This window comes from Rhamphochromis longiceps, linkage group LG13, assembly GCF_057381845.1.
Source record: "Rhamphochromis longiceps isolate RC_006_pf linkage group LG13, R_longiceps_female_GT1.1, whole genome shotgun sequence".
NCBI lineage: Eukaryota > Metazoa > Chordata > Actinopteri > Cichliformes > Cichlidae > Rhamphochromis > Rhamphochromis longiceps.
The window spans coordinates 20,434,309-20,446,336 of NC_140569.1; the positions used below are offsets into that span (position 1 = coordinate 20,434,309).

The following is a 12,028-nucleotide window of genomic DNA, read 5'->3' on the forward strand; positions in this document are numbered from 1 at the left end:
ACGTAATCTATGCTGTCACTCTGTATTGGTGCGTGTAGATGCTATTACTCTCATTAAATGCTGTAAGTCCTCGGTGGCAGCAGCATTACTCATCACTGCCACTGTGGCTATGCAGTGCTGTCCCTTGTGGCTGGCTGGCTGGCTGGCTGCGACTGAGCACTGGCCAATAGGTCCAAGAATCCACCTTCACTAACCTAAGGTGAACTGGCTGCGCTCAAAATTGGCCAAGACAGCTTGTGGAGGCTACTGTAGCACTGAGAGGACAGTGATCCACTGCCATCACTATTTTAGAAAAAGCATAAGCCAGTTCAAAACTGGACTGGAGAGCTGGCAGTTTTCAAGAACGCCAGGAAGGGTGGAAGAAACAAATATTTTGATGCTTTTTCAAAACTAAACTAAATTTATGACAAAATCATGCAAATTCACAGTATAACATAAACAAAGCAAGATTCATTGACTGATAATTATTTCGAATTTATTACTTTTCAGCACTTTTCTAATGATCAGATATTTTTTTAAATACTTGGGCTAGAGATGAAATGCACGGGAGTAACCATTCAAAACCATTCATTCAAAGTCATTTAATATCCATTATTCAAATTGTAGCGCAACATCGATGACTGATCTTCTCTGACACATTATATTAAGAAACTAATCAAGTGCACTCCAGTAAAAAATGTCCAGCTCCTCTCTTCAGATGAATGATTCTAACCACAATATCTACAATGGTGAAGCAACTGAAAACTACCTATCACACTCCAAGTGAACAAAATCAAATTAGACACATAAATGGCATTTTAATGTCTAAATACACGCATGCAGCTTTGCTTCCGTCATGAGTGTATGTCATGAAAATGTTGGGAAGACGTAAGCTGTTTCGTACCATCATAGCAGAAGCCATGAAGACAGGGGCTGGAGCTGCACTCATCCACATTGATTTCACAGCGGGGACCAGTGAAGCCACGGCGACAGTGACAGCGGAAACCTAAAGGGAAATGGTCCTGATCCAACTCTTCCACACATACTGCTCCATTCTCGCAGGGATTACTGGCCTCACAGGGTAAGAACTCACAATTATGACCTGAGGAGAGGCAAAGAAATTAATACAGAATCCAGAAGACAAGAATCTTGGTTAAAAACACAGTGCAAGAATTGATCTCAAGATTTAAAGTGTACACCTCTATTATATGTTTCCTTGAACCTACAATAGAATTGAGAACACACACCAAATGTTAATCTAAGGAAATTTACTAATTTAAGAAGAATAGTTCAGTGACACCTTATACTGTAGATGATGCGATATTAATAAGGCTGAAAATTATTTTGAAAATTTTCCACAACTTGTAGACAGTTTTTTATAGAGTAGTAAACCCCTGAGTGTCTTTATATCTTAGAAACTCTGCCTCTCTTTTTATACGCAATCAGGTTACTGACCTAATTTATTGGATAATGTTCCTCCACGTACTTTTCTAACCTTTTGATCAAATTTAAAATAAGCTAATATTTTAAAATGGCAGCACATTTGATTTTGAGTTGAGTTTTATATGGTGTGTTGCATTCTTTTTTATTGACATGTAAAGTAACGAACATTATGTTAACTCTACGAACATTCAAGCTGTTACAATACTACATAACATATTTTTTTTTAAAAACCAAATTTATATATATATATATATATATATATATATATATATATATATATATATATATATATATATATATATATATATATATATATATATGTAAACCAATTTTTTTATATATATATATATATATATATAAAAACCAAATTTTTTTATATATATATATATATATATATATAAAATTTGTTTTTTAAAAAAAAAATATGTTATGTAGTATTATGTAATATATATATATATATTTGTACTCATACAAAATGAGTTTTGCACAAAATTTCCTCATTCAATGCAACAATGCTCCATGCTGATTTAAAACTAGTGATAAAAGCACACATCTGGCTACTTAACCCTCAATGTCATTGCTAATGTGCTATTGAATACTGCCATTTGCATCATGTTTGAGCAACTTAACAACAGCTTTGATTATGAAAACTGACAGAACTAGGCAGAAAAATGAAAGTGGATAAAAATCACTTCAGATAGATTGTGCATAAGGCTAATCTCTCCTGAGCCTACAGAAAGTAAAATAACATAATTATAAAAAGCAGTGCAGAAAATTAACCAGATCAGTGCAGATGATAAAAATCTTCAAATGTTGCAAAACATGCAAAAATAGACAAAGCACAGTGGTGGTGCATCCTACTGAGATCGTTTCTGTAAAACAATCACATGAAGGAAATGAGTGAAGTTGTAGTCGAATCAGTTTCTTATTTGTCAGGAAACTGCTGAGTCCAAATGGTTTCTTATACCAAATAATATATAAGAAGCACTTTGGCTGAGCTAGCAGCTGGTTAGCTGGTTGATCCGTGAATTATGAAAGAATCTGAAGTGTAGTTATGGCTATTTTAACATAAATGTGGTGAAAATATTGATTTTGATATTACAAATGCTTCTAATAAATTGTATTGTATTGTATTGTATCTTTATTTGTTTCAGACATATAAAACAAAAAACAATATATACACACTACATATATTTTCATTTACAGATAAATGGTACTTCTACTGTGACAGCTTCTCAGTTAGTTATCATTTGGTAAACAGTAGTACAACTTTTCACTGATATATTTGTTGTACGGTACAAGTGGGTGAAATTAAAGCTCCACAAAGCCATGGCTTTCTTGATACACTGAATCACTTGAAATCCTCAGATATAAAGCGAGTTAATCATTCACCCTCTGAGAAATACTCCCAGAAATGGCTTTAGCGTTTGACTTCATGAACTGTATAATTATTTCTGTCATAGTATAAAGGAGTAGCTTTGCACACTGATGCACACTGGAGATGCAGTGGCCACTACCACACTGTACACTGAAGTGGTGTTACAAGGGTAATCACTTGTTTTTGACATTACTTTCTACAGTTCTTTGAATCACACTAGAACACTTTCATTTTCAGAGCTCTGAATGTTTCTGCTTATGTTGTCAGTATGTCATTGAAGTGCCTTTTTTAAAGTCATTTTCTTCTGATGACTCTGCTGTAAATCCCAAATTTGTGAAATACTGCCCTGACTGTTGTCCTTCTACGATGATCTCACAGCCAATGAGCTCATTAGATCTGTCAAAGTGGTTGTTGGGTTTTACTGAGGTCCTTCTCAACTGGCTGCCTGATTTTTTAGGATGAATTGCTAAAAAGAGTCTGGCTAAGTAAATGTTTTCTCTTTTTTTTTCTTTTTGCCATCAAACATAATAAAGTTTTACTGTTTTGTGTTTTGGAGAAATCCCAGTTTTAGAAATGTATCACGCACAGTCAGCAGTGCATCTCTTATAAGACCAGCATGTGGATTAATAATATATTAAAAACTAAAATATTTACCAGAATGGGATTTAAACCCAGCTGTGCCAAAACGCAACATAAAAAAGTTTTTTTTTCATCATTATGCTGATAAAATTATCTCATCTTTTCTTATTCATTTATGTGGGGATATAGTATCAATAATAAAATGTGAAAATTACTTTTTAACATATTTATTGATTTATTTGAGAAAATGAAATGACTGAGTAAATGAATTCACCGTGATAAAGTAATGCATCTGACAACCAGTCATGGATAAAAGTACTAGGCCGTCATGTAAACCCATGCCATGAAGCTCAGCACAGTTTCTATGCTGATGTTAATTCCAATGGTTTGGAATATGTGGTCTGTCACTTTTTATATGTCAAAAATTAACAATGCAGTTTAACATAGTTAACTGATGTGCTGCATGTAGAGTTACAGCTATTTCTAATTTTCAACCCTTGTTTCTTTGTTGGACTTTTGCATTCACAATACACAAACAAAATTACAACAAAAAATTACATAAAACCATAACACACTATAATTACAAAATTATGAAGAATTCTGTGTAAAACATAACGTAAAAAAAAAAAAAAAAAAAAAACATAAGAAATTATTAGAACCCAGGCTCTGGGCTCTTTAGTACTGAAGAGGATTAGGGCCACTGGAAAAAAAATCTGAGAAAAAAGTCAGAATTCTGGGATTAAAGTCAGAATTCTGACTTTTTTCTCAGAATTCTGAAAAAAAAAAATTTTTGATGAAAAAGTCAGAATTCTGAGAAAAACGTCAGAATTCTGACTTTAATCCCAGAATTCTGACTTTTTTCTCAGATTAGGGCCACTGGAAAAAAAATCTGAGAAAAAGTCAGAATTCTGGGATTAAAGTCAGAATTCTGACATTTTTCTGAGATTTCTGAAAAAAAAATTTTGATGAAAAAGTCAGAATTCTGAGAAAAACGTCAGAATTCTGACTTTAATCCCAGAATTCTGACTTTTTTCTCAGATTAGGGCCACTGGAAAAAAAATCTGAGAAAAATCAGAATCAGAATCAGAATCTTTATTGTCATTGTCATGAGAACAACGAAAAAAGTCCAAATCCTGAGAAAAAAGTCAGAATTCTGACTTTTTTCTCAGAATTCGGGAAAAGAAGAAAAAAAAAAAAAAAAGACGTGCCCACTTTTCCCCCCCCGTGTGGCCCTAATCCTATTCCGTACTTTAGAACCCAAACTTTCACAGATATTTTCAAAAGTAGACTACATGGCTACATCTGTGATTTTATGAGAATTAAAACACCGGAATCCACAGACAAAGAGGGGTGATTAATTGCTTTTGTCTAAATTTTGCATTTGTTGCATAGTGACCAGCAAAAGATGTCTGCAGAACATAAAAGTATCACGTCACAGCGAAGTTAACATTAAAGGTTTTGGTTAAAGAATTTTATCACTTCAACACTTATCCAAAGAGATATTTGTGAAAAATGTAAAATTTATTTGTTAACAAAAGGTAACACTTTAATAGTAAATTGACTGACTTACTCTAGTTTTGTTTTCATTTGATTCAGTTTAGTTTTTTGTTTGTTTCTTTACTGGACAATGAAATTGTAATTCTTAATTTTTCCCAATAACTTTTCAGTAAACACATATTAAAATGATTATAAAGTTAATGTAAAGTTGTATCTAATATTTGAAAATGGTTTATAAATGTTGTGTAAACTATCTAGAGCCATTTGGATAATAACAAGTTATTATTATTATGAAGTTAAAACAGTTATTAGTTTACTTTAGGCAGGTGGCGTGGCACTGACATAAAACACAACAGTGAGCCTAAAGTGTCATGGTCATGCCCTATTTCACTGTTTTCTCATATTTATTTGCACTAGCTATTATATTGTGGTTAGGGTTTAAAAAACACCAAGTTAAAGAGTTTTAGGACATGTGAGAATAAAGATGTCACATGGCTGGGAGAAGCATCAACTGTGGCTTATACCTGCCTAGTTATTCAAGAGTTCTTTATTTAACTACAGATTAAGAATAAAGACTTACTAATTTTGTTGAGACATGTGAAGTTAGTTCAGACAGGTGAAAATAATAGTATGTGAATTTAATTAACTTTGCTTTTTGTCCCCATTCTCTCAGTGCTCATTACCTTTAAATGGAGCCACACACTGGCAGAAGTAATTACCAGGCTGGTCAATGCAAGTGGCTCCATTCTTGCAGGGAGATGAAGCACACTCGTCAATGTCGAGTTCACATGTTGTACCTTTGATGGGAAAGAACACAACTTGATAAATATGCTATGCCGAAGAGTGATCGACGTAAACATTCAGTAATTCAACCAATTAAAAATGACCTTTTCTGTATTATTATCTATGCTGTACCGCATGTTCTTGCTGTTATTTTACATCAATCTTTCACCTGACGAAGAAAAGCAAATTGAATGTGGATAAACAACATGTACTTTTGGCATTCTTTGTGGGGAGGGGATATTGCGGACCTTAATGCTACACACAGAGAATGAAAGAAGTGCTAAACAGAGCTATAATACCATAAAGGGTTTCCTGCTGTGCTGCAGCAACGTAGCTGGAGCAGCAAGAACATCCTCTTTCTATTTTACATATCATTTGTCAACATGCAAAAAGAAAAAAGTTTTAAATGCATAATCCTTAAGAATTTTAGAAAGAAGAGAAATCACCTCCTTTGTGCGTGTAAGATTTCACAGGATTGAGCACTGCACCACTTCTATTTTTGGGTCTGCACTGTGAGAATTATTAGCAAATTGCTAGGAAACAGTTCAAAAGCCATTGTTGTCGTTGACCTTTAAGTTTGGGAGTCTTACCTGTGGTTTAATCTACAGTCAACTTTGCACTATAAACAGTGAGCATCGTAGCACCACATGTAAAGCAAAAAGCACTACAGGATAAGATGAGTGCAAACGTAACACTGCTCTACTAATTGCTCCTAAATAACCATGACCATTTTACACCTAAATACAACAAAGCAGAGGAATGACTATGGCTGTAGATTCATGTTCACATGTTAGTGCGAGTCTGAACTATAAACTGCTAGCATAAACGTACAGTACAGTGCTTCATAGCCCAAGATCTGTTGCAGATTTAGTACTTGTTCAACCTCAGAGACATGTTCACGTCCACAACCCCCATTTTTGTGAAGTTTTATTGCTTCTCTGTTTATTTGTACTGGAAAACTATTCACACATTATGCAAAATAAATATATGTATAGGATGTCACATCACACATTACAGAAGTATTCACATAAAGTGCATTCACTGACCTGCAAAGCCAGACATACAGAGACATCCGTAGGCATGAACTAGGTCAACACAAGTGGCATTGTGCAGGCAGGGAGAGGACGTGCACTCGTCTATGTTGACTTCACAGTAGATGCCTATAATGTTAACAAGCAGCAGCAGTCACAAATGGTCAAAAAGTGCCATACAGCACAGATTTGACTGAAGGAAAGAAATATGCTTTATTTGGCATGACGGTTAAATGTGTATATGCATGTATGTTCTGTCCTTGTTTTTTGCTCAAAATAGAGAGCAGATTAGCAGCAAACTAACCAAGCAGCAAGATGATTTTTTTCCTTCACTATCGCTGTTTCGCACATTTACTCTCTGTAAGCTTTAGAGGAGGCTGTTACATAGTGTGAAATGCCAAAATGATAACGGGTCTTTGAATTACACCAACATTCCATGTAATTACAGTGTACTGTTTGTGCTGCACTTGTTACACTATAAACAATAGAGCTGTTTTTTTTAACCTCATCTCCTCCTTTGTGGATCTTTTCTAAAGATTTGCATGATAGAAGTATTAACACATCGGATTAGTCTTGCTGCCCATAGTGACGGTCAGCTTTCCCAGAAATAATTATCTAAGTGATCTCTCTTTAGCACAGTCGAGACATCCAAGTTTTTGTGGGTTTTTTTCAAAGTTTTTGTCCAGTAATGAATGCTACATGACATTTTATTAAAGCAGATTTGCTAAGACATATGTTCTATTATATTCTGGGAATTTATTCTGATTTTGGTGACTCAATTACGTCTTTAATTAAAAAAAGAGAATAACACTTTTCAAGTCAGTATTTGGTAAAATTTATGAAGTTTCCTCTAGATTTCAGTTCAGAAAACCCATGAAATGTCAATATCAAAGCCTTTTAGATTTTATTTAGATAAACACTGACATCTTATGAGTTTATGAATCCCTTATTGTGCTAATGACAATACCAAACAAACATTTCTACTTTGCACAGATGTATTAAATAATCTGTGAAAATTTTAATGGCAGCATTGAAGTTCTCAGAAGGATAAACATCCTCTGGCTCTCCTCTGACAACACAGACTACATTTTTATACCTCTGATTAGCAAGAGTGTAGTTGGGTTAAAGTAAACACTGCTTTTGCTTATTTTACTCAACACTTATGTTAAAAATAGCCACATCTGGAGGCATCAAATCCAAAGATATTTGTTTCCAAAAATCCAAAAATTACATTTACAGCAAGGAAATATTTACACAATTTTAGCATTACAATTTAAACTTACTGTATTACCTGTTTAAGGAAACATTTTTCAAGAGCTATGACTATAAGACATTAAATACATTCAGTGAAACTTCAGAAGCACCACATCCAACCTTGAGCCTGTAAAGTTTTATGCACTTTAAGATCATTTTCATACTTCAGCTGTGGGCAATAAACTCTTAACACTTTGATTTTTCTCAAAGTTGGATCACAAATCAAACTGCTAGCACTGTTTAATAAATATTTTAAAATACATTTTAAGGAAGCTGTAAATATATAGTAATAAAACAGAACAAGAAAAAAATACATATTTGTGTATTAAATTAATATATGATCTTACATTCATGGCATTGTGTCAAAAACAAACATACATTTTCCGTGTTGCATTAACAATAAATTACATAATATATGGATATTATATTTTTACTATGCTTGCTAATGTTTATAGACATTTGCCAGTTATTTCGAGTGACTCCTGCTCAGCTTTATTTTCATAGGTCACACATATAAGTTTGAGCAGTCATGGTAAGAACCATATAAAATACCTGTGATCCCAGGGGGACACTGGCAGCTGAATGAGTTGAGCTCATCTACGCAGGAGCCTCCATTGCGACAAGGCTGGCTGAGACATTCATTCACTTCAATCTCACAATTATTTCCTAAGAAAATATAAAAGAAGGACTGCATGTTGACAAATTGCTTCTGTGAATAAAATGCCACTTTAACTCACAAAGAATAACTTCAAGATAGCTTTCACTTACCAATAAATCCTGGTGCACAGAAGCAATTGTAGCCGTTCAAAGTGTCTTTACAAATGCTCAGGACTCCACATGGCTCTTTTTCACAGTCATCAATGTTTATCTCACAAAACTGGCCTGTTAAACCTGTGGAAAAAGGGTGAGAGTTTCTACGGGATCTCTCATTTTTACATTGCATTTCTTTAAAGTTATCCCTTTAGGATGCTTGATAACATACCGTTGTTGTTTTTTTTAAATCTCTGAAAGTTATATTATTTATCTCTATAACTCGAGAAAATGACAAAACGTACACTGAGTGTACTATTGTTAAGGAAAAACAAAAATGTAAATATTTATGTGGAATTTTGGACTCTGAAACAGTGTTTTTGGGACTTTTCTGCACATATTTCATTGTGCAAGGTTGCACATGTGCACACATGAGCAAGATAAGCTGATACCATAAAAAAGAAATGCATAGTACCCACAATGGTTTGGAAGAAGAAGACTGCGAGGAAGCAAATGTTAATAACAGAGCAGGGTTAAATAAAATTCCAAAATGTCTTTGTGTTTCATGTTAAGGGAAGACATGCGGTTATTGTTGCAGTGTGTTATAGGAGAAATAATTAATGAAAACATAAGCCTTTTTACAAGAAAACCCCAAAGTGCACCTTTTAAGCATAAAATCAACATGCATTAAAAATGTAAGATGTTTGTCATGAGCATGTTTGGTTTGAGGCTTTTTATAACTACAATTTTCTTCTGTTTTAAAAAAACCCAAAAAAAACAACTGGTTTTACTTTCAAATGAAAACACAGCACTTCATACAAGCAATGAACCCTCAGTGCCTTCCACACTGTTCACTTAAAGCTATGAAAGAACTTCTTAGAGAAGGAAATTAGTCATTCGAGATGTTGTAGGTAGACGACAGTTGATTGCTAATGAAATTGTTTTAGCATTTCTAAACAATTTGCAAAGATTGTCCTATTTTATTAACATTTTACTAAGTACCAAAATTATCAGTGTGATCTGGAGGTTTAAACATTTGTTATAACAATTCTTTGTGGCCACTGCTAGTACAGTAAGTGCGGCAATCACCAGTACAGGTTGCATTTTTTATCAAATAGAAATGAAGTAATGACTGCAATTTCGGATTGAAATATTTCATGTTATAATAATAGATGTGCTTACTTGTATTTTATCAAAGGGATACATTGCTAAAGGAACACTTGTGGAGTCTACGTGGGCAAAGAGGAATCCTAAACGTCACCACTGCTTTGAAGTCAGCTCACAACCTGATGAACTGAGCCTTGACTTACACATTTCATAAGACTGTTATGTGTTGTTGCTTAAGGCCAAAGAGATTAGACTCCCACAGAGAAGAAAGCTGAACAAGTAAAAGGCTCAAACTGGGAGTGTGTCTGCTATATACATGATTCATTCAAGGAAATGCCGCACCTGAAACAAGCCCCTGCAGAGTGATGAACCCACCTGGTAAACAATCACACTTGAACCCTCCTGATAGATTGACACACGCTGAACTATGTTGACACAGGCCATCAACGCAGTGGTTTATAGGTGTTTTGCAGTGCCGCCCAGTGTACCCATGTTGACACACACATCTAGAAGTATTTTCCAGCTTTTCACAGAGGATGGTTCCCTTGGGGTTGCAGGGATTTGACACACATTGGTTTACCGATGAGGAGCAATCTTTGCCAAGGTATCCTGTAAGAGGTGGGATCAAAGGCATGGTTGATGCTATGTGCTGTGTACAGTAAGCTGTTCCACATCTGTCAAAAATCATGAATTGTGATTTCATGTAAATATGTCATTGCCAGGATTTTTAGTCCTTGCTGACTTGCATAATTCAACCAGTCAGCGTATATATCAATAAAGCCAAAGAGAGACTTCAGAAATAGTACAGGAAAACATACAGTCAGCCTTTTCACCAATCTGAATATGTGTATATTGGCTTCTAATGATATTCAATTGGAGGTAAAATATGTGTTGATTATTCCACAGAAAACAACAACAGTGATATGTTTTAATGTGCACTAACGACTGAAGTTACAAAAGGGATTGGGCGTCTAATTAAGTGATGCTCAGTGTGGCTACATCGATTAAATAACTTAATACTATTTTTTATGAAGCCCACTGTTCAACATTTATAGATTAGTGACTGGAGCAATGAGTACATCTGATCAATATGTCAAAACAAAGATTAAATAAATGTATGCCAGTCTGCTGTGTAAAGGCTCGTTCAATACCTGCCGGACAAATGCACTGCGTTTCCCCAGTCAAGCTGTAGGAGCAGGTTCCTCCATTTTTGCAGAGGTCTGGTGTACACGGAGAGTCGGACAATGAACAATTTTTTCCTGAAAAGGTAAACATTGTTAACAAGATTGTTAATTTATCAAGGTGATGACGAACGATAGGACTGGAAACGTACAGAAACGTCTCAACAAGGTGACACACAAATGAATTTGACTGTAGCGAGGAAAGACCATTAAAGTGAGAAGTGTGTGTTTTAGTAATGAAGTCAGTAGGGGAGATAATGCTGTGTAATTGCCATATCTTTGCACTTTTAGTGTCTATCAAGTTTTTTTCTCACCGCTGAAAGCACACATAGTTTATTGAAAAATATGTTTGGGTTTTCTTTGTTAAACATATATGGGTTGGAATGAAAGTTTCATTAATATCCTAATTTAAAAAAACTAAATGAACATGTATTAGTTAGGGAAATTACCCAAAGTAATTTAAATGTTTGCACTTTGTGCTTATTAAGAGGATAAAGTGCTGTTTTGGATTTCTGTACCACATGTTCTATATGTAGACAGATTTATCCAATATTCAGCTTATACGTGTGGATTTTTAATTATCAATTAGATACACTCTTACATTAGTAAAGCCAGATATTTTAATGGTTATAGCTGTTTAACATTCATTGAACTAGGCTATGTTCATCAAGGCCCACTGTGAAAATGATAACACAGATAACTCGCCAGTAAAGCCCGCAGGACAGATGCACTCATAGTCTGCAACCAGGTCAATACATGTGGAGTTATTGGTGCAGACACATTCATCATAGTTGATTTCACAGTTCAGCCCCTTAAATCCTCGTATGGAAAGAAAAGCAAAAATCACATATCAGATATGGTGTGTGAATGTCAGTAAACACCAGACTTGAAAAGATACTAATTACCCATAAATTACAACCCAAAGCAATTTATGGCTTTCATCTAATTTTACATGACTTTTTCCACAAGTTAACAAGGTAGAGAATACACTGTGCCACAGGAAAATAAGATGTATGTTTTCACTCTGCGTGCTCACCTGTTTATGA

At 34.6% G+C, this 12,028-nt stretch overlaps 1 protein-coding gene and 1 long non-coding RNA gene across 2 annotated transcripts in view; both read right to left on the minus strand.

Moving 5' to 3' along the window:
- The window catches only part of LOC146655768 (protein eyes shut homolog), a 46,720-nt gene extending 43,730 nt beyond the window's left edge, over positions 1–2,990 (minus strand). The window contains exons 1-2 of the mRNA XM_085428895.1: positions 2,909–2,990; positions 884–1,081 (exon numbers count right to left, since the gene is read on the minus strand). Coding sequence (XP_085285021.1) covers positions 884–1,081; positions 2,909–2,990 — 280 coding nt within the window. The remainder of the gene's footprint in view (positions 1–883; positions 1,082–2,908) is intronic.
- A 3,716-nt stretch (positions 2,991–6,706) lies between these two features.
- On the minus strand, positions 6,707–10,404 carry LOC146655769 (uncharacterized). The gene is made up of 4 exons (XR_014914357.1): positions 10,177–10,404; positions 8,713–8,835; positions 8,497–8,610; positions 6,707–6,819 (listed from the first exon to the last, which is right to left on the minus strand). It is a non-coding gene; the product is annotated as an uncharacterized LOC146655769 (long non-coding RNA).
- Between the last annotated feature and the right edge of the window lie 1,624 nt (positions 10,405–12,028).